General features: G+C 37.8%; 1 protein-coding gene and 1 pseudogene across 1 annotated transcript; both read right to left on the reverse strand.

Annotated features, from left to right (window-relative positions):
• Nucleotides 1-259: 259 nt before the first annotated feature.
• LOC118990451 (60S ribosomal protein L26-like) lies at nucleotides 260-719 on the reverse strand (annotated as a pseudogene).
• An 11,501-nt stretch (nucleotides 720-12,220) lies between these two features.
• Nucleotides 12,221-13,897, reverse strand: GK2 (glycerol kinase 2). Its single transcript, XM_037051080.1, has one exon. It carries the CDS (start codon nucleotides 13,883-13,885, stop codon nucleotides 12,221-12,223), a length of 1,665 nt encoding a protein of 554 aa, XP_036906975.1. The 5' UTR covers nucleotides 13,886-13,897.
• Nucleotides 13,898-24,032: the final 10,135 nt, after the last annotated feature.

A 24,032-nucleotide genomic window follows, 5' to 3' on the forward strand; every position in this document is an offset into this window, starting at 1 on the left:
AGAAGTCTGCTTCTGCGATTACAATATTTCTGTTCTAATTCCTGTCCTTTTTTTCTGTGTCACTTACTGCGGATTCAGTCTACTCATTTGCTCGTGTATCTATTTATTCATTCTCTCATTAGTACTTTTCAAATACTGCTTTGCTTCATGTTCATTTGTATATATATCAGTGCTACTATTAGATTATAAAGTCTGGAAAGGCAGGCACCATGCAGTTTCTTTTTAATAATTTTTAATGAAAGATGTACGTAAGATTACTTTATTCCTGCATCTTTTCAATTGTTTCTTTCTTGTATTTGCCCTTTTCCTTTCCTACTTGGCATGATCTGGCTTTACATTCCAGAATCTTTTTGCGGTCTTAGTCTAGCTTCAGTCTGGTGACAACCATCTTGGTGGGGTGAATGCCCACAGGGACAGTTGTCCCATTAGCTTCTTCCTGCTGCACTGGTTCAGTGGAGGTGACATGCTTCTTCCTGTAAACCTGGGCTACTCTGCCAGTTTGCTGCCCTTCATAGCATCCTCACACAATCTGAACTGTGTCAATCATCCTTTCAGATGACCACAGATTGAACAGTATGATTCTATCTCAGCTCATTGGAAACAGGGGAAGACACAATGTATGTATTTATTTATTTATTTTTGCAAATGTGGGAAGATGGATTGAAATGCTTTTTTATGAATCTTTTTCTGTCGGAAGTCACAAAGGGATTGAACTTCATTTTGGCCACTAAAGCCTCCGCAGTGACTGCAAGAGGGAAGAGGCACCATAGAGTTTCTACTTTTGTATTTCCCAGGAAAAGGGAAGCTAATAACTTATAGATTGGTAATCTGAGTTATATGTCCAAACTTAGGCTAGGAATTTGATTTTTATGAGAGATTATTACCATGAGGATCAACTCTCTTTCTTTGGAAGCTTCTGTCTTGATTAGTGATAAACTGAAAACTAGAAAAAGAACTCACATGTGAACTGACTATTTTGTACTGAAATAAGCATCAAATTAATCACAAGAGAAAGAGGCAAAAAAAATCTTGACTGTGGAATAAATGGTGGGCATTGTGAACTAGATACAAGTACTCTTTTAGGCAAAGAAATTTGATTATGTTGATTGGTGGCTAGAGTTCTCTTTAGAATAATGTAGTGGGGCTAAGTGAAAAGAATTAATAAAAAAGCAACAGAGAATGAGTAGTGTTAAAAACTGAAGTAACTTGGTATTGAGAATAGTTTTAAAAGTTTTTAATGCAGTAACTAGTTTCTAAGATAGGTTAATACTCAAACTTCTCAAACCTTTAAATTTTACCAAGAATCCCATTTATCCATTCCCAAATAATGAAGCTATTATCTACTTTTTAAGATGAGAGAATGAAGTCCTTCCTGTGAAAGGAAAAGCACATGCACAGACTCTTATCTTATGTCCCTAATGTTGGTTGCCTAGAGAATGTGTAAAGACTGTCTTTAATTTGGCAGCTTATTGGAAGACCTCGCTGCTTGGTAAATGCAACAATCACAAGTCTCACAGTCATAGGACCCCAGTTCCAATAACAGATAATCAGGAATTCAGTTGTTTTCCTAGAGGACAAGGATACCTGGGGGTGCAAGGGAGGCCAGATTGCTGGTAGTGATAGTTGATGAAGTTAACCCAGAAGAATAGGTCAAAGGCAGACTATATTATTCAGATCTTAAATACAATGCTGATTAGTTTATCTGGGAAATGGTGGAATTAGCACAAACTGTAAAGTGGCAAGGTGAAATGACCATATTTCTGGTGTTAAAAGATAGGCGGGGCTGTGGAGGGCCTGAACTGTCAGTGAGGTGCCTGAGGAACCCTGTTGGCAGCAGAGGTTGCCATGTGGGCCTTGTGGGCCCAGAGTCATTGGCTACACTGAGCAGAGGTCTGAGAGTTCCAGTCTGACTCATGCACTGCCCCAGAGTTGGGTCTGTCCATGTGTCCAGCCAGGAGGATAACTATCCTCCTTCAAAGCCACCAGAACATCTCTGGAATGAGCAGTTGAAATGTCAGAATAGACTGTTATCTTTGGAGATGCCAAAAGGGAAACACAGCTGAAAATCAGGCATGAGGAGCAGATGAACAATGCTGCAGCAGACCCTAAGGACACTAGCTTCTAGGAGGCTCAAAGTGTTGCCTTGACCATGCGTATCTGCAGTTATCAAGGATCCACGTGCCAACATCAAAAGTTCATCATCCACAAACACTCTCTGATGATGAAAAACAACTAGAGGAAGAAGATAAGAAATGTTCATATGAATAACCAGGGGAGTTTTGAGAATCAGGAGCTGGAGAGTAGCAACTCAGTTCCTCTGAATAGCTCTTGCAGCTGAGAGACCTACGGGTGTTCCTACTGGGGTTTGGGGAGGGGGAGGGGCTCCAAGCCAGATCTAGGGCACTAAAATGCCCCCAAATTATGTTAAAATCTGAGAAACAAAGATGCAATGGGGATAGAATGGTAAGACAGGGAGAGGCATGATAGAAATGTAGATAAACTAAAGGCATGGGACAGGAAAGGTTAGGCTATGATAGTATATCAGGCATTGTCCTCAGTAGACAATGGCGATGCCTGAACTGAAAGAATGTGAATTCAGAGAAAGAAGCAAAGAGGGGAAACCTTTTAAATTCAGTTCCCCTAAGATAATTTCCCAGTACTTAAAACAATTTTGAATGTTTAGGGGAAAATTCTATACAATAAGCACAGCATTTCTAATTATCTGTAAATCTGATTTTAGAGAAAACCATCAGTTTTTATTCTTAAAATTGAAATTTTCAAAGAAAATTTGGGATATGGAATAGAAGGAAGTTTTCTTACATTCTAATCCTAGTATTTATAGGATCAAGATTGCCCTGAGACCTTGCACCATCACCTCCCCTGGACCTCATTTTCTAAATGTTTAAAATAAGGGCCCAGACTTCTGGCCAAGATGGAGGCATAGGTAGATATACTTTGCTTCCTTTCACAACCAAAAGAAGGACAAAACAAATTTTAAAACAAAAAGCAACCATAACTTCCAAAAATTGAACTGTATGGGAGTCCAGCATCCAAGGAATTAAAGAAGAAACATTTATCCCGACAGGTAGGAGGGGTGGAGATAGGCAGTCCATTGGAGAGGACATGCAGCAAGGCAGCAGACTGGGCATTCCAACATTCAAGTGTGGATAAGCTAAGAGGAAGAACTGGGGAATGAGACAGGCTATGCAACCCAGGGATCCAGTGTGTAAAACTAGACCCTCAAAACCTCTGACTATAAATACCTGTGGGGTTTGCAGAGGCAGGAGAAACTCCCATCTTCACAGGAGAGTTCACTGGAGAGACCCACAGTGTCCTAGAATGTATACAAACCCATCCACCTGGGAATGCTGATTCCATAATGCTGATGCCATTGGTACCAGAAGGTACCAATTTACTTCTGGGTAGCGGGGGAAGTGACTGAAAGCTGGACAAGAACCGAGAAAGTTGCACTGTTCCCTCCCTGACCCCTTGCCCACATACAGCACCACGATGCAGTGAAATGGGTTGCCCCACCCTGGCAAATACCTAAGTCTCCACCCCTTACAATTTAACATGTGCGCCGAGACAAAGAAATATGGCTCAAATGAAAGAACAGATCAAAACTCCAGAAAAGGAGCTAAGTAACAAAAAGATAACCAACCTGTCTGACACATACTTCAAAACACTGGTTATCAGGATGCTCACAGAAATGATTGAGTATGGACACAAAATAGAGGAAAAAGTGAAGGCTACATAAGGTGAAATAAAGAAAAATATACAGGGAATCAACACTGAAGGGAAGGAAATTGGGACTCATATAAATGATTTGGAACAGAAGAAAGAAATAAACATTCAAAAGGAACAGAATGAGGAAAGCTAGAAAAATGAGGAGAGGCTTAGGAACCTCCAGGACAACTGTAAAAGTTCCAATATTCAAATCATAGGGGTGCCAGAATGAGAAGAGGAAGAGCAACAAATTGAAAACTTAATTGAAAACATACTGAAGGAAAACTTTCCCAATATGATGAAGGAAATAGAGCTCCAGGAAATCCAGGAAGCTCAGAGGGTCTCAAAGAAGTTGGACCCAAGGAGAAACACACTAAGACGCATCAAAATTAAATCACCCAAGATTAAAAATAAGAAGAGAATCTTGAAAGCAGCAAGAGAAATGGAGAAATTTACCTACATGGGAGTTACTGCCCTTATGGGAGTTTCCACAAGACTAGCAACTGATTTTTCAAAAGAATCCTTATAGGCAAGAAGGAGCTGGAAAGAAGTATTCAAAGTCATGAAAGGCAAGGACCTACATCCAAGATTCCTCTATCCAGGAAAGCTATCATTTAGAATGGAAGGACAGATAAAGTGCTTCCCAGATAAGGTCAAGTTCAAGGAGTTCATCATCACCCAGCTTTTATTATATGAAAAGTTAAAGAGACTTATATAAGGAAAAGAAGATGATAAAAAATATTAACAGAAAAATGACAACAAACTCAGAACTATCAACACCTGAACCTAAAATGAAAACAAAAACTCAGTGAACAACTAGAACAGGAACAGAATCACAGAAATGGAGATCACCTAGAGGGTTATCAGTGGGGAGGGGATGGGAAGAGAATGGGGGAAAAGGTACAGGGATTTGAAGCATAATTCGTAGGTGCAAAATAGGGGGAGGTTAAGAACAGTATAGGAAATGTAGAAGCCAAAGAACTTATATGTATGACCCATGGACATGAACTAAGTGAGGTGAAGAATGCTGGTAGGAGGCGGGGTGCTAGGTGGAGGAGAATAAAGAGGAAAAGAAAAAAAAGGGACAAGTATAATAGCACAATCAATAAAACATACTTTAAAATAAAATAGGGGACCTGATGTATAAGATCTCTAATTTCTAGGTAAAATTCATTAGGAATCTGTTTTAGATTTAAGGTTTTATTTTTTAAAATCTTAGCCTCTCTTATAGCAGTCTCTAACATCTAGAAAATGAAAGGTACCATAAATGTCTCAGTTCTCCAATGCCAACTACCAATTAATTCCATGACAAAAAATGAGACACTATGAGATACTGTAGAAACTGTTGTAAAAGATCTATATACTTTTTTGTCCATGTTCCTCTTATTTGCAGGCATGCCATTATTCTCCTAATATACCCTGGGGCTGGTGTAAGGGGGTGAAACTGCAGGGAACCCGCAGGAACAAATGGGAGAGGAACACACAGATAAGCAGCCAAAGGTTGACAGCGATAGCTCTGAAGGGTAGAGGTTGTGAGGGGTCCAATGAAAGAGGGATAAATGATGGTCAAAGGGCTTACCAAGGCAAGCATTTAGTACAGAATTAATTTTGATACAAGTGTCACGAAAAGTATTCTTCCCTATAGAACAACACGCCAGATCTCCAGCACGCCCCTGCTTGGTGCCCAGTAGGCGGTGCCCCATTGCTCATGCCCCCGAGTGCACGTTCATCTGCAGGATATTAAACAGCTTGTCTTCCTTTCCATGTTGGGGAATATGAGTAGTAAATGCCACGTGATATGACTCACTTGATTTGTTTCAGGGAAAAGAAAAAGGCAAAGAGGAGGATGAGGAAGGGAAGGAGGAGGGGGAAGAAATTTGCCTCTCTTCCTGATATGAAGAGACGAGGTAGCCACGTCTCCAAAGACACTGATGTTATGGAGGTGTGCGGCAAGCTTTGTGTCTAGAAAAGAATGGTGCCACTATCAGTTTACCTCCAACTTTCCAGCATCTTTCATTTCTAAGGAAATGGCTCCCCAAAGCATCCAGAAACATTTTTTCAGGAATTTAAAAAAAAAGCACTGGAGATTAAAGAATGATTTTGTTATTAGTTAAGAATCTTCCAGAATGTGTCTGACTTAAGCGGCCATAAAAATTTTATGTATATGAGTATATTGGTGTACACCAAATATTTGTTGGCCAAGATATAACTCTACCTTTCATAAGAAAATCGTAAGTTATGATCATCTTTATTTTCACCTTGTAAAAGTCATAATAGTTATTTGGGGTTGACAGAGTCCAAGAAACGCCCTGTCAGTGGGTGAAGCTAAAGAAACATTAGAATATAAATCCTTTGATTTTCATCTTGCTCCTAACATATCTTTATGACCTCTAGTAAGTGATTCAAATTTTTCACTTCTTTGAAGATATGGGGTTGGATGATCTCGTAAGCCCTGTTCAACTCCAGGCTCTCCTGGCGTTGTGAAGGTGCTCTTGGAGTTTCCTCTCAGAACACTGTTTTCTGACTGGACTGCATTTTATGGAAGTAATACTCCCCCGATGAATCAGCTCTGAAATTCTAAAACTATGCCCTTTTTGAATTGGAAGGTGATTTTCTGGTTCTTTTTCTCAGTGTGTTCAGTTGTGAAACTAAGGTAGATACCCATGGCCCATTTGAAATAGACTTGGGGAGTAATCAGGTTATTCAGTGAAATAAACTTGAGGACAGACCAACCTTATCTTACTATGGGGGAGGGAGAAACTCTCATCAAATCTTGGTGCTCCTGGCTGTCTACCCACCCCCTGCTCTGGTCACTTACAAAGTGGCCCGGGGCTGTATACAAAGGTGGGAAGAGGGAGGTGCAGATAAACGGGATGTTGGTGAATCACCTAAACAGTTGCCTGCTTTAGTTCAGAGAAAAAGGCAGGCAATCATAGCTGTCCTCATTTGCAATAACTAGAACATTTTAAAAAAATTTATTGGATTTACTGGGTTGACATAGGCTACTCGATTTACTTAGGTTTCAGCTGTGCAGTTCTATAACATGTCATTTGTATTTTGTAATATTGTGTGTTCAGCACCCAAATCAAGTCTCCTTCCAACACCACTCACCCAAGTTTACATCTTCTACCTCTCTCCACCCACCTTTCTTTCTGCTAATCACTATACTGTTGTCTGTATCTATGAGTTTGTTGTTGTTGTTGTTTTTTTCTTAATCCCTCCACCTTTCTCACCCGGTCCCCCAACACCCCTCCCCCCTGACTGCTGTCATTCTGTTCTCTGCGTCTATGAGTTTGTTTCTATTTTGTTTGCTAGTTTATTTTGTTCATTATGCTAAGTGAAATAAGCCAGTCAGGGAAAGACAAGTACCATATGATTTTACTTACATACGGAATCTAATGAACACTAGAAAATTTTTGTCCTACTTTTTGCCTTAGCTCTCTTTCAAAGATACTAATATAGACTAAGTAAACGTCTCTTTACTGTTCTTGGCTTTGTAAATGTTTTCAAAACTTAGATTTCTCACAACACTAGAAAAAACATACTACAATAACAATATAAGAAAGATTTGTGAATTGTTTACAAAGAACTGAATTTCTTGGATAGTTTAACATAAGATTATTAACACAGTCTTGTCACCTTCTAATTTTTTATTCACCAAAGGTCAGGTCCTTCTTTCCTTTTTTTTGTAAAATAAACTAGTTTGTTGAAGGCTGATATGATAACGAACAGTAATGTATGCTAAACACATAGAGAACTAGGATAACATGCAATTTCTCTGAGCTCAAATAAATAGGACTATAAAGGTTGTTGATGGAAACTATGGGGGAGTATTTAAATATTAAGTTTATTCATTTTGTTTTGATTGAAACAATCAGAATAGACTATAGAGCTGTCATTTGAGTGGGACATTAAAGTAGGTGACTAAGATGATATTGTATTCACTCTTGACTTTGCTAGAAGATTACCCTAGGGGATCTTATTAGTTCACATGATTTTTTAAAAGGCATGGAAACAAATTTTCCATATCTGTCATAGAATTGATGCATAATGCTCCACCTTAATGGGGATTGTTTGATGTAACATTTATACTTATACATTGAGAACAAGGGCTTACCAGTGGGTGAAATAACAGCTTTCCTGTGACGATATGGCTATTAACATAAAAATAATATAAGCACTAGAAGTCAGACACAAACAGATAATAATTTAGAATTCTTTATGGGGCGAGGAGTTGGACGATGCTTCCCCTCCAGGTCTGATGTGTATGGTTGCCACTCCAAGAGCTGAGCCAGAGGGAGCTGTTTGGCGCTGGCTCTGCGCGATACCTGACAGGGGGCCTTTAATTAGATTTAATATTGCAGCTTGTTTCTCTTTGGGATACCTTTAGCATTCCTTCCCTTCCATGCCTTTCTTTGTTCTTCTTCTCTTTCCTTACTCATCCTGTCTCCTCCTAGATATGCCTGACTTGTTTTAATTCACAAATGGCATCTTTGGAAAGTAGTATGTGAATCAGATGCTTTCATTCTCCCAATTAGTGTTTGAGCTCATGCTCTCTCACTCACACATGTGCCTGACAGTGAAGGATGACTTGCTGTTTCATAGTATGCATGCAGTGAGACCCCATCATCATAATTTAACCATGTAGTTCTGCTTATTGGCAATATAAATTATTAGTCAGCTAATTTTATAATAGAATATACAGAAGCTTCTTTGGTAGCCTTGGGGCAAAGTTCTGTAATTTACCAATATCATATCATTTAAATTATGAAGATGAGACATAAAAGCAAGGATATGAAAAAAAGTAAAGCTGATAATCACAGGAATATAATTTTGAAGGTGTGAGAATGAGATAGTGAGTTTGAGGAATTTTAGCCTGATTTTCTTAGGATATCTTTGTCAGTCTTCCTAAGGTCATTTGCAGCAGGTCCCAGACTGAGAATTATGGCCAATAAGTGAAATGGGAAATTAATTTGTTTTAAATGATACTAGACATTATCATGTATTTTTCCAGCTTAATCATACAAATGACTTTAATCAAGCTCACAGACCTTCTAGAGATAGGAACGGACACTCCATGCTAGCAGATGGTAGAATCAGTGAGGAAACATCACTGTGCATGAAAGAGAAAAGCAAGGATTCACCTACTCAAGCAAACTTTGGTTATATTCCTTCAGAGTTTGAAGATAAATTTTTCTTTTCTTTACAAAAAGTCTTATTGAGGTATAATTGACTTTATAATAAACTGTACATTTTTAAAGCATTCAATTTGATTAATTTTGACATATTCACCCTTGCAACCACAGCATAATTAATATAACGAACTTATTTATCACACCCCAAATTTTCTTTGTGCCCCTTTGTAATCATGCCTCCTACCCTTTCCTGCCCCCTCCTTAACCCGGTGCCCCTGGCCACCCCAGTTCCCAGGCAGTCACTGACCTGCTTCCTGTCATTATACAACAGTTTGCATTTTCTAGAATCATATATGAATGGCATCAAACACTATGTATATAGTCTGGCTTATTCCACTTGGCTTAATTATTTGGAAATCCATCTGTATTGTAGGGTACATTGATAGTTGCTGAGTAGTCTTCCATTGGATATACCATGAATATACCATGGTTTGTTTATCCATTCACCTACTGGTGGGCATTTGTGTTGTGTCCAGTTTTGGGCTATAACAAGGTAAAGTGCTATATCCAATACACTTTCAATGCAAACAAATCTTTGTAAAGACATGTTTTCATTTCTCTTGGGTAAATACCTACAATATTTGTTTTCATGTTTTCTCATTCTTATTTCTTTTCTTCCACCCACATTTAATTTATTTCAAGTTTCCTGATTTGAAATATTTTCTCTCTTAAAATATAGGCCTTTAGTCCTATAAATGTTTTGCAATGTACAGCTTTAGTAATATCTCATACATTTTCATATGTTGTGTTTTCATTTTCAAGGTATTCTACATACTTTTTTTCCTTCTTTATTTCTTTACCACATGGATTATTTAAAAGTTCACTTAGTTTACAAATATTTGGAGATTTTCCAGAAATCTTTAGTGATGTATAATTAAACTGTGATCAGAAAATATATTTTTTTAATGAAATCTTTAAATTTATTGAGGCTTGTTAATGGCCTGGATGAGGCCATTATAGTAATTATTAGGTAAATGTTTCATATGCACTTGAAAATAATGTATTTTATTGTTGGGTGGTATGTTTTGTGAGTGTCAATTACCATATTTTCCCATGTATAATGCACACTTCTTCCCCAAATTTTTGAGGGAAAAATAAGGATGCACATTATACATTAGTATAATGAAGACACACCATGCATATAGTAGTGGGTATAATAATAACATGTGTAACACACACAAAAATGTGGGTACACATTACACATTGAAGCACATTATACAGAGCACAATGTGGTAAGTTGGTAGTGTTGTTCAAATCTTCTCTATCTTATTAAATTTGTCTATTTGTTCCATTAGAACTTTTTAAGTTCTCTCAAATTTTGCTTTATGTGTTTTGAAGCTCTGTTTTAGGTACATAAATATTTAGGATTATTATGTCCCCTAGATAAATTGATTCTCTTATTATTATCAAATGACCTTGTTATTCACTGATAATATTTTTTGCTCTGAAATGTACTTTCTGATATTAATATAGTCACTTCTGCTTTCTCTTATTAGCATGTTATATATATTTTCTCTTTTCAGCTATTTTTTCTTTATATCTGAAATGTGTTTCTTGGAGGTAGTATATATTTGAGTCTTCTTTGTTTATCTGATATAGCAATCTTGCTTTTTTTAATTTAAATGATTTTATTGTTGTTCAATTACAGTTGTCTGTATTTTCTCCCCACCCCCCCTCACCCCCTCCCAACCCACCTCCCTCCCTTGCTCCCACCCTCCCCCTTGGTTTTGTCTTGTGTTCTTTACAGTGGTTCCTGAAAACCCTTCTTTCCACAGTCCCCTCCCTGCTCCCCTCTGGCTATCGTTAGATTGTTCTTAATTTCGATGACTCTGGTTATATTTTGTTTGCTTGTCTCTTTTGATGATTCTGTTCCAGTTAAAGGTGAGATCATATGGTATTTGTTTTAATTGAGGTAATTAGCTAACATAGTTGAGGTGCTTATTTATATGGTTAGGTTTAAATATGTTTCCCTGCTGTTTTTTATGTTGCTATCCTCCTTTTCCTTTTTCATCTTTTGTCAGACTTATTTTGGATCAACTGCATATTTTTATGGTTCTAGCTTATGTGTTTAATTTGCCTATTATATTTTGCTTTTTTATTTTAGAATTGAGAGTACACATTTTCATTATCACTGTAACTTCAAATTGTTTTATAGCACTTCCCATATAGTGTATGAACTCTACATTATTGCACTCCCATTTATCCACTTTCAACTTTCTTGCTATGTTTGTTCTTATTTACTTATGCATACTAGGTTATTTTTATTTGAATAGTTAATTCTTTTATCTATTTGAAAATAATGTTTACTGTAACATTCTGCATTTTTTCAGCATACACTCACCTAAGTTAATTAAATAAAAAGGTAAAATATTAGAAATGTAGTAGAAGTTAAAAACACTTTTTAAAATAATAACATGCGACTTAAATTTTAATTATTGCCAATTTGAGAAAAAGTTTCTCCTGGTAAGTAATATGCATACACATTGCCCTAATATATATAAGTGTTTATACTAAAGTATTTATGTCTATTATGGTCCACTTAAAACTACCCTTTGTATAAGCTTATTTTATAAATAGGCTACTTTATATGATGTATACAAGCATATATGTTATACGTACCAGGCAAAGGACAAAAAATGGAAAGATAAAAAGAAAAAAACTGAGGGAAAATGTTCTTCTCCCTATTGTACCTACACAGCAAATTAGGGAGACCATGTGGAGTACCTTAAGAATTTGAATTTAGCAAATATTTTCCAGGAAACTATCTAAGCTATGAAATACTAAATTTTTATCATAAGAATTCATGTTTTCACTAAACATTCAGTAAAGATACTGTGGCCTCCCTAATGTCTACAAAATAGGACCTTCGGGCTCTACTGAAAACAATCACAAGTCCCTCAGTGCTGGAGGTTAGTTACATCCCTTAATCAAGTGTGTGTAGCACGAAGAACCAAATCCTTCCCTGTAGTGCTAGAAAATGTTGATGAAAGATTCCACATATTCAGGAAGACTGCATATTCTATATTCTAGACAGCATGGAGCAGAATTTTATGACAATGGATGGTTAAGGTTAACCCCTAAAGTAGCTGACCCAACCTTAACTTTCAATGTTAAAAAACACACCAAATGTTTCTACAGCGATTTTGTTGTAATTTATTTAGTTCAAGCCCCAGGTTTACTTGTAGGGTTCTCTGAAGTCATGTAGCAAGTGGTTTATAAACAAATGCAGAGTCTATGATGTTGTCATGGCATTAAAAGACAGAGTTCTTGCATTATGTAAAAGCTCATGCTTGATATTATTACGGTATACCTGAGATGTATCTTGCTCCAATTAATATTATCATGCTACTCACTATAAAAAGCCCCAAGGGCAGACTAGAGAAGGCAGCAGAATCATCACTTTCAGAAGGAGACTGAGTTGTAACCCAGCCCATTGACTTCATCGTAGCTTTCTTCCATGTAGAATAACGATTTTCACTTTCTGTGGCTTTGACCCGAGGCTCAATCCGTTCCATCACAACAGCTGACAAATCCTCCGGTTTAAGACTCCAAACATCCACCCCTTCTGCAGCTCCTGCTGCCATGGCGACTCCCAGGGCAGTCGTTTCAGGCATAGTGGCCTTTATGACTGGGATACGCAGAATATCTGCTTGGAGCTGCATAAGAATTTTGTTGTTGGTCATTTTTCCATCTACCTGCAAATGACTGAGTGGAATTCCACAGTCACGGTTCATAGCATCTAAAATCTCTCGGGTTTGAAAACAAACAGCTTCCAATGCAGCAAAAGCAATATGACTTTTATTGGTGAACTGAGTGAGCCCACAGATGATCCCTCGTGCACTGGGATCCCAGTAGGGTGCATATAACCCTGAAAAGGCTGGGATGAAATAGCAGCCATAAGAAGTACCTGCTTCCTTAGCAAGACTTTCAATTTCTTCTGAGGTCTCTATAATTCCAAGATTATCTCTTAGCCAGCGAATAATAGCACCGGCTATAGCAACAGACCCTTCCAGTGCATAGCATACGGGCTTATTTCTGCCTAATTTGTAAGCCACTGTGGTCAGAAGACCATGATCTGAAAATACACACTTACGACCAGTATTACATAGTAAGAAACAACCTGTTCCATAGGTGTTTTTGGCTTGTCCTTCCTGGAAGCACATTTGTCCCACTAATGCAGCAGACTGGTCCCCCAAACAACCAGATATTGGTATACCTTCTAAGGTCCCAACTTTTATTTTGCCATAGATCTCAGAAGAACTGCAGACTTTTGGAAGAATGTTCATTGGAATTTCAAAAAAGTCACAGAGCTCTTTATCCCATTCCAATGAATGAATGTTGAAAAGCATCGTCCTACTTGCATTTGTTACATCTGTACAATGGACACCTCCGTTAACTCCCCCTGTGAAATTCCAGATAAGCCATGAATCCATAGTACCAAAAAGTCCTCTACCTTCTTCCACAGCCTTTTGAACTGCTTGCACATTGTCAAGAAGCCAACGAAGTTTCACTGCACTGAAGTAACTGCTAAGTGGGAGGCCTGTCTTGGACTTTACAAAGTTGTTATTTCCTGGAATTTGTTTACTCAGTTTCTCAACAGTAGACTGGGCTCTCAGGTCGAGCCACACCACAGCATTGTAGAGCGGCTCTCCAGTTAACTTGTCCCAGATCAGGGTGGTTTCCCTCTGATTGCAGACACCTATTGCTTTTATGTTGGAAAGATCAATATTCAGTTCGTTAAGTTTCTCACACGTTCTCTCTATACACTCGTAGGAACACTGAATAATTTCCTTAGGGTCTTGTTCCACCCATCCTTCTTTCGGAAACTCTTGTGTTAATTCCACTTGATGGTGAGTAAGTGGCTCCGCTGTTTTTGAGTTGAAAACCAGAAAGCGAGAGGAGTTAGTCCCCTGGACCACTGCCCCCACCAACGGTTCCACAACTGACTTCTTTGGGGCCTCCATGAAGCCAGTCCGGTAGGCTCAGCCGCTAGGGCGCGGTTTCCACGGTGATGCAGGCATTGGGGGGGGGGGGGGGCGGGGAGCACGCAGTGCGTTGGGAGCCTAAGGCCAGCGCAGGCGCAGTGGCGACCTGGGCTGACCCTTAAGCAGCTCGAGGCAACCTTTGCTATTAACTGGTGCTACCTCTCCTTACCCTGCCCCCAGTCCCCCAACTACTCAATTATCTTTTAAGAAAGGTTGAGGGCTTTTTTGAACAATCATTTATCTAGCCACATAATTACTGTTACCAGTGCTCTTCATTTTACACGTGGATCCACCTTTCTGTTATCATTTTCCTTGTAGTTTGTAGGATTTCCCTCAATATTCCTTGTAGTGAGGGCCACCTGGAAATGAATTCTTCTCACTTTGAATGGGAAGTATTTCCCTTTATATTTAAAGATATTTTCTCTGATATGGAATTCTAATTAACTTGTATTTATTTATTTAAATTTTAGGGCCCTGGAAACTACTGCTCCACGGTCCTCTCATGTGTGATTTTAGGTGTGAGCATCACTGTTATCCTTCTCTTTAACATGTCTGCTTTCTTTTGCTGCCTTCAAGTTTTCTTCTCTTTGTGAATGGTTTTGGTTAACTTTATAAGGATGTTTCTTTTGTAATTTCCTATTTTCTGTGCTTGGAGCTCATGAAACTGCTCGGATTTGTAAATTTCATCAACTTTGGAAAACTTCTGGCCATTATTTCTATGGATATATTTTATCTTCTTTTCTGCCTTAGGGAATCCAGTCACACGTGTTGGAATTTCCTACAGGTTGCTGATGTTCTAATTATCTTTTCTTCCTATGGTTCATTTTAGATCGTTTCCATTGCTATGCCTTCAAGTTTACTAATTTTTTTTTATTTTCCAATGTCTAATTTGCTTCTCACACATTGTAGTTTCTTCCCAAGAAGTTCAGTTGGAGTTTTTAAAAATATGTACTTAATTTATTGAACACATGGACTATAGTTAGAATGCTTTTAATTTTACTTTCTGCTAATTGTAACATCTGTGTTAGTTATGGCTCAGTTTTGATTGGTTAATTTATCTCTTTATTATACCTTATATTTCTCTGCTTTTTTTTGTTCGCCTGATAATTTTTGATTAGATGCCAAACATTGTGAATTTTACCTGGTCGGGTTATTGGATATTTTTGTATTTCTATAAATTAAGTAACTTGGAAAACAATTTGATTCTTTTGGATCTTGTACTTAAGATTTGTTTATAACAGGACAGTGCTCAGCTCGGGTCTAATTATTATTCCCTTTTACTGAATTAAGATCCTCAATGTATTCTACCCAAGGCCCATGAAAAATGAGCTTTTCATGGCTGATGGGAATAGTCCTTGTTCCCAATCCTGAGTCAACGCTGCATACTGGTATCTTTAATCTAGTTACATATATCTTTCCCCAGCTGCACTGTAGTTTCCTCTCACACCCACAATGATCAGTACTCAACTGAATAGTCGCCGGGTGCCTTCTGAAGATCTTCCGGAGCCCCCTTCCTGTGCAACTCTTTTCAGCCCCGTGTCCTGCACATTCTGACTGTCTCCATCACTCTGGGTACTCAGCTCCATCTCATTACCTCAGGGTTTCCACAAACTTCCCCTCCCCATGCTGCGGACTCACAGCTCTCTCAGGGCAATAAGCTGCAAAGTCATAGTATTCACACCAGTTGTTTGTCACCTCTTAGGGATCACTGCCCTTCATTCCCTGGTATCCAGTATCTTGTGAAGTGTTGGTATTTTTTTAAATTATGTTAACTGTTTTATATATTTTGTTCATTTTTTATTGTTTCAGATAATAAGTGAGGATAAATCTAATATGTTACTTCATATTTGCCAGAGTAGAAGTCCCCTTAAAATTTCAGTGAATGGTGATTTTCTACATGAAACCATAGATTATATTTTTGAGTTGGCTCAAGGATGTACCTCATGAATTCTTAGTGAAACCAACCGAACAAGTTAGAAAATAGCATAAAAACCAATAATATTGGTACTTTACTACTTTAACTTGATCATATTTTCAATTTAGGTAAAAACCATCTGAGGAATTTTATGAAATCAGAAAAGCAAAATTAACAATTAATCCTCATGCAAAGTAACAGACCTAATTAGCATGAGATCAGTGGTAGATGGTATAGATTTTCCTGATAATTCTGTGTTTAGTTTTAAAAATTATATCAGAAATTCTCTAAGCAAAACTTCAGAGACAATAACTATCAGTATGTCAGTTTACCATATTATGTTTGAATTTGCATGGAACAGATTGTGCTTAAAGTTTTTAAATGTTACTTGTTTTCTTTCCAAGTATTTGGCAGTAGTGAACATTATATGTATATATTAATCTAGACAATAAAAAGATTTTACCCAAAATTTCATCTTTACACCTCCTATCCCTTGCCATACCACTATATATACACAAATATTCCCAATTCCATTCTTTTTTAACTTAAAAATATTTGAAAAAATTTTTCATTAATTCAAGTAACATAAAATTATCAGTTCTAAGTATTAGTTTACATTTAGTTTCACTGTTAATAAATCATAGGCACTGAAGCCCTGGCTGGTGTAGCTCAGTGGATTGAGCGCAGGCCTGCGACTCAGACGATCGCGGGTTCGATTCTCAGTCAGGGCACATGCCTGGGTTGCAGGCCAGTTCCCTGCAGGCCAACTCCCAGCAGGGGACGCACGAAAGGCAACCATACATTGATGTTTCTCTCCCTCTCTCCTTCCCTTCCCCTCTAAAGATAAATAAATAAAATCTTAAAAAAAAAATAAAGCTAGCAATTAATGACTTCTTTTCTTTCCTCCATAGAAGAAAAAAAAAATCATAGGCACTGAATAACTATGATTGTGTCATAAGTGTCTCCATTTAGTTAAAAAAAAAGTTGACCTAATTTAGTAGCTACAAATTAGTTGATTTAACTTTCTTAGAGTAATTACAGATTAAATGATGGCTTTAACCAAAGCTGACTAACAAAGCCTTCTTTTTAAACTAAGAAACTTTAACTCCTATATTTTTTCATTTCAAAAAAATTAAAACACAAAAGCTTCTGCTTGTTAGTCTATAATAGCTTCCTAAATTCTAATTTAAGTACCTCTGTAATAATCATTAGCACTATCTTATTTGTGAAGACATTCAACTTTAAAAGGAAATTGTTCTTTTATTTGCGTATATTCCATACAAACACAAATGCTTTAATGGTGGACACACTATTCAGAATAGTCCCTCTCTCATCAAATATTTCTTCAAAAAGTCTTTTCATATAGGATTGTTAAAATTAGAGTCGTTAAACCAATGGACTTTCTATTACTATTATTTATGTACCTTTAAGGCTACTCTTTTAGAGTGCTGCTCTTTTTTAATACACAGTTGTTTAAATGATGTTCACACTGTAAATTTTAAAATATTCATTTATTCAATAATTTGACGAATATGTTTTAAGAGGTTGCCCTATATGGGCTTTATTTGGGCAATTGTGCTGCATAAACACAACTCCTGCCCTGTTACGACAACTAAATTTACTTGTCTATATTAACATGTCTTTCTTTGCACATCATGTTTTAGAAAGCCATTCACTTAATTATTGTTTTTCCCTTGTCAAACCCACTAATTATAAATTTGATGAGGGCAGGTATCTTGGCTGTTTCATTGAATTTTTTGTCTTTGGCACTTAGAACAGTGTCTGGCCTGAAGCAGAAACTCAAGAAATATTTGTTGAATGAGTTAATCAACACCATTATAAGTGATCCTCACTTTATTAATTATAATAAAGTCAAGATAATTTTAATCTTGATTGCTGAATGAGCTATTGGTTATTCATTTTATAATCTAATATAATAATGTAGATTGAAGAATAGGTAGAGAGATGGAGAAATGAAGAGACACATTATAAAATTAGTATGGTAAAATATTAATTGTAGAATTGGTGCGGTCGATATGGTCGTGTTGTGGGAAAGTTCCTTCAACTTTTTTATATGTTTGCAGATTTTTAGAACAAAATATGAGGGAAATGTAATGCAAATCAGATGCTGGCCAAGCTGCAAAACACAAGTAATAGAGATAAATTTCACTCAGGTTTTTGGTTTGTTTGGAAGGGCGGTTGAGAGGAACAGAGGAGTCCCTGCCGTGTTCACGTTAATTTGAGAGAGTCTGGGGGGTGGGGGGAATGGTCTAGTTACAGTTGTTCATCTCAAAAAAACTATTAATTGTGAATTCTTTTTATTAAGATATTTGCCCTTTCATGGTAGGGATTTTCTTCTGCTGTTATAAACCTCATAAACCCAAAGATGCCAGGTGCATGTTTAACTCCTTGGCTTTTAACAAGAAATATTGGGCATTCAGACAAAGCTACTACTATTTTCAGGCTCTAAAGACTGGGAATCAGTATCAAAAGGTTCAGTTTTACCAAATTTGGACATATCTTAGTCTTGAGTTTGAGAGTGTGTGCCTTGTAGTAAAGACATTACATTATATGGTTTGTGGCTAGGAAATTTAACTTTTTTGTTAGATTGTGTCATACTCCATGCATCATCACAGTTGGTAATCTTTAAAACACTGATGCATTTTTCTACATGCTGTTCCCAAATGTGCTGGACCAGCTGTTGAGAGCCATGCCATCCAACCACCCGGAAGACTTCTTCTTGGACCAGAAATCACCTCTTGTACTGCCCCTCTTTGTTCTAATAAAGAACGGAAAAATTAAAGCAAGTTACCGTGGCTTATTACTCCTGTTTTCTCTGTTAGGCATGGGCTGTGGGAGTCACGGCATCCACATTAGGAGGCCTTGGCATTCTAGGTAAACTCTCATAACAGACAAGCCAATGAGTTTAATATTCACATATTCATAAACTCATAAAGTGGTTTTATGAATATGTGAATTCTGAAATTTTCAATTGTGTATATGTGTGCATGCATGTGCTTGTGTGTGTTCTTTGTCATTTTCCCAGTGAAAATTGCCCTGACACTGATCTCAATGTTAATGTATTCCTGCTTACATTTGACTTTGGAATATGTTACGGCTAATTATCATTACACAGGATGAAAGATCAGAGCCCTGAGTGAGGTGCTTGGGTTTGGGAACAAAGAGAGGCCAATTCGGCATCTTGGCTCCAGGCCCAACAATTGTAATCGAACATCTTGAATCTGGTGGGGTCTCTGCCTCTATTTCTTTTACTTTTTCTCCCTCAATTTTTGAAGGGGGGTAGGGGGAAAGGTTAAGGGTTTGAAGGGGCTGAAATTTCCCCTTGAACATGATGTCAATATGTTGGCATGTCTCCTTTTATTAAGATGCCATCCAACTGATAACAAGTCCTGCTGTGTTTTACCAACATAAAAAATTAGACTGGAGACCGAGGAGCGGCAGGTGGCTTTTGGCACCAAGAAATAATCACACTTGATGTGGAAAGTAAAGTAAAAGGAGCCATCTGTTCACTGCAGGAGGACGTGAAAAATCACATTAACATATTGTCACTAACATCATGAAATACACAGTTAATAATAAATTTAGTTATCATGGCAAGTCGGGTTGGATACTTACTCTGAAAATGCAGAATGTGAAAGATGCTCTTTCTTGCCCATCCTGCTTTTTTTTTTGAAGAAGAAGAAAAATACAGACCTTAAATCTTTCCTTGGTGTATGTGTGTGTGTAGCGTGGCTGGGGGCAGGAAAGTGTTCCATTTTAAAGCCTTGCTGTGTTTCATTGTTGCTGACTAACTGAGCAAAAGAGCCTTTTGTGCAGATGCAGTGAATGACTTCTTTGATTCTATCCACTTATTATCCGCCATGTTACTCTCTGGCTTCTTACCTGGATGGAGAAAAAAAGATGTAGGAGAGAGGAAGGTTGTTCGAACAATATCCCTGTATGAGATCCAGAGCACATGAACCTTTGTAGGAAAGGCATGGGGTGGCAGAACGCTGCCGTGGAGGGGAGTCAGTGTCTGCGGCTTTGCTCGGATGTCGAGTGGGCATCTGAGTCTGCCTTTCATTAGTTGTGTTCCTGCTGCATGTTTTCCTAGTAGATTCTGTGTGAGATGCCTGCACATACTTTACAAGCAAACAGGCACGTTAAAACAATGTGATGGGAAGGTTTTTCTGCACTTTTCTGTATATGTGTTCTTTGCATATGTCAGCAAAATAGAGGCCGCAGAGGCTGGAGGTCAAACTGATCTTGGAAATACTGGAATTGTTATTTCTGAGTCATTACCATGTTCATACACTATTAAAATATTTTTTATTTTTCAATTACGGTTGACATAAAGTATATTAGTTTTAGGTATACAACGTAGTGATTAGACATTTACATAACTTACAGAGAGAGCGCCCTCATAAATCCAGTACTCATCTGGCACCGTCTATTTTTGCTGGAACAGTTTCTTAGAGTCACTGCTCACTGTCACTACAAATTTGTGACTCAAACCCGCACAGTTGTCACTATAATTAATATCTAGGTCTCAGTCTCACCACTTACAAAATTACAGTTGTCATGTAATACAATCTTTGTAAATAACTCGACCAATAGTTATTGTCCATTTGTGATTGTTGGTGTTTATCCAGTCATTATTCCATTTGCTATGTAGCAGCAATATATAAATAACCTTTAAATATCTGTATATAATAATCATATCAAGAATATTAGAATACGAATTAAGATTTTAGTTCCAACTCTGATTCTAATTAGCCTTATGGTCTTTAGAAAGTGAAAGTGCCTCTCAGGCCTTTTTTTCTCTGGGGTAAAATTTAGGTAACCTCTAATGAAACTTTTCTTCTCTAAAGTGTAAGGATTAAAAAATTGTTGTTCATTGAAACCTGATTTTTGTTTTAAGTTAATGGAAGAAAAATGGCATGTAAAGGGCAGTTGTTTTTGGTAGTATTTACTCATTAAACCCAAATGATCCTGTAAGGTCATGTGTAAAGGAGGGTTGCAGACTTTCAGTCAGTCAGTGACTAGACGGGTTGTGGTGGCCCTTGGAGAGAGATGTTCTCCTGGGAGCAAAGTGGTGGTGGATTTTACTTCTGTTGCATATATAACGTTTGATCACTAAGGGTGAATGTCACCACGTATTCCTGACTTAGCTGTAGACTCTGTCACCTCAACGCAGTTATCACAGTGTCTCGTGAACACAGACTCACACTTTAATTTTTCTACATTTTTTAAAAAAATTATACAATTTCACAATTTTTATTCTCTCATTGAGATGATCTGGACACAGAATCCACTGTTAACTTAAGAACAGCTACAGACCTGATGATTTTCACCAGTAGTCTTGGATCATGAGAGAGGACATGCCCCCTAAAAACCAGAATTATCTTCTGAATGGCAGGCCCCTTGTAGTAGAGGCTTCCTCCACTAGGTGAGTGTTCTAGAAACTCATCTGTATTTTTTGTACCAGCTGGTGGTGTTGTGAGAGGCTGTGTTCAGCTTCAGCGAATTTCTCATGAAGACTCCTTCAATGCTTTTGCTCAATTTCATGCTGGGTGACTTTGAGCCCACCTGCTCACACAGTGCTGAGTGTTCAGCAGTTTTTGACCAAAAACAGCATGACTTTCATTCTCTATCCTACCTATTCATCCAGTCTTGCCCTAAGCAACTTTTTTTTGTTTCTCTAGATGAAAAAATTCTCAAAGGGAAGTGTTTTTGCTGATGTAGAGGAAGTGAAACAAAAAATGGCAGAAGCACTAAAAGGTGTCAGAATTGACACATTCAAAAACTGTTTTTAGCAGTAGAAAAATGTCTCAATAGGTATATTGCAACAAATGGAGAGTACTTTGGTGGCTGAAGTTTAAGCATGCAAAAATAAATACAAAATTTTTCTAAATTCCTGGCAATTTTGGGATCCCCCTCGTATGCTGGTTCACTTTCATGAACAGTCTTCCTTCTCTCCTATAACATCTCTTAAGTAGCCTCAGACCACTTTCTTTCTTCACAGAAGCCTTTTCTGACTGCTTAATCTTAGTTAAATCACTTTGCTGTACTTTCCCATTGTTCCTTGTACTTCCTTTTTTAAAAAGTCATTGCACATCAATTAATTATTAAGTGTGTGACATCTCTGCTGAATTATAAAACCTGTGAAGGCAGTCCACTGTCTGTTTGTCATGGTCACCAATGGTGCCAGGCAGATAGAGCCATTTAATGAATATCACTTAACCTGGCTCAGTGGATTAAGTGCTGTCCTATGAACTAAAAGGTTGCCAGTTCAATTCCCAGTCAGGGTGCATGCCTGGGTTGTGGGTCAGGTCCCTGGTGGGGGGTCATGCATGAGGCAACCACACATTAATGTTTCTCTCCCTCTGTTTCTTCCTCCCTTCCCCTCTCTCTAAAAATAAATAATAAATAAAATGTTTTTAAAAATAGATGAATAAATATCATTTTATTGATTGACAGTTGGTTACACCAACCAACATTGGGTTTTATGAGGTTTCAGGGGAAATAGAATTTGTCTCTGATATTGGCATCATCTTACAGTCATCCAGAAAGCCTCAGGTAAAACTTAGGGGACTGTCCAGCAGTTATTATTCCTATGGCAAGCACAGTTAGAACTAGATTCTATGTTAGGGTCTGTCTGGAACAATTAGAATGTTTAAATGGTATACTAGCATGGACCTCAAAATAGTTATGGCTCTTGTAAGGCTCTTGGATTCATTTTTTATAAAAGCCTGAAAATATATTATTGAACAGGTGAATAAATGTACTTAATAAAGTGTTAGCTGGTCCTGGGACCAATCCAAAATTTTGAGTCTACCAAAGCTTTTAAGTCATACTTGGGTAAACTGTTCTTCAGTAGACAAGAGTACATCATTTTACCAAAATTTTTTTTAAGATTTTATTTTTAAAGATTCTATTCTCTTTATTTTTAAAGAGAGAGGGGAAACTGGGGGTGAGAGAAAGAGAAATATCAATGTGTTGTTGACTCTCATGCACCCCCAACTGGGGATCTAGCCTGCAGCTCATGTGCCCAGACTGGGCATCGACCTGGCAGTCCTTTGATTCACAGGCTGGCACTCAATCCACTGAGTCACACTAGCCAGGGCTTTTTTACCACATTTTTTTTTAGCTTGAGAAAAACTTACAAGTTTAATTTTGCTGAGATAAAAACTGGCAGAAAAATATGTTCTATAATATCAAGTAGGAAATATAGATATGTATTTATGAGGTCTGTTCAGAAGGTATCCAGCCATGTTCTATGGAAAATAGAGACATTTACTGAAGGAGATAAAAGATACAAGAAACAGCCTTGGCTGGTGTAGCTCAGTGGATTGAGCGTGGGCCTGTGAACCACACGATCCTGGTTTGATTCCCAGTCAGGGCACATGCCTGGGTTGCAGGCCAGTTCCCAGCAGGGGACTCATGAGAGGCAACCATACATTGATATTTCTCTCCTTCTCTCCTTCCCTTCCCCTCTAAAGAAAAATAAATAAAATCTTTTTTAAAAAAAGATACAAGAAACATTATATGTAGGACAATGACACCTCAGTCCCCTTTAAAGTAGGCAACTTGAGACCTCACACTATTCTCCAGTTGCCATCAGCTGTCCTGTCGTATTTTTCTGAATCTCACTGATAATCTGAACTCTCCCCCCTTTCAAAAGTGATTTTGCTTTTGGAAAAAGCCAGAAGTCGCAAGGGCACCAAATCTGGCTATAGGTGGGGCTGAGTCACCTGGGTGACTTGATGTTTCTCCAAAAAACTCTGCACAAGACAAGATGCATGAGTGGGTGGATTGTGGTGATGAAGCTGCCAATCACCTGTTGCCCACAGCTGTGGCTTCTGAATCACCTGAATAGTTTCTGTGCAGGAATATTCAAGCTTAATGCAAAATTGGGTGCAGATCAGGTGATCTACTCACTCAGTTATTTGTAATGGGAGGGCCACAGAGTACACATGCTCACTCAACAGTGTCTACTACCCCTACCGAATAGTACAGTGAAGTCACCATTGTTCGTGCACATTCCAATCCAGTCTCTTTGGCTGCCAGGTTGCTTCAGTGTTGTGCATACCATTCTTATTATGTTAAAAATGGATGGACTTTTTCCAAACAGACATATCTTCATATCACCTTGCTATAATGTTTAGAATGAAATAGTCAAATGATTATGCTTTGAAATGAAGAAATGAG

Source organism: Sturnira hondurensis, unplaced genomic scaffold (assembly GCF_014824575.4).
Source record: "Sturnira hondurensis isolate 20B ecotype Veracruz unplaced genomic scaffold, ASM1482457v3 Scaffold0007036, whole genome shotgun sequence".
Lineage (NCBI taxonomy): Eukaryota > Metazoa > Chordata > Mammalia > Chiroptera > Phyllostomidae > Sturnira > Sturnira hondurensis.

Bases quoted from the DNA above. Each gene is read 5' to 3' on its own strand.
- GK2 (XM_037051080.1), bottom strand. From the start codon at position 13,885: ATGGAGGCCCCAAAGAAGTCAGTTGTGGAACCGTTGGTGGGGGCAGTG.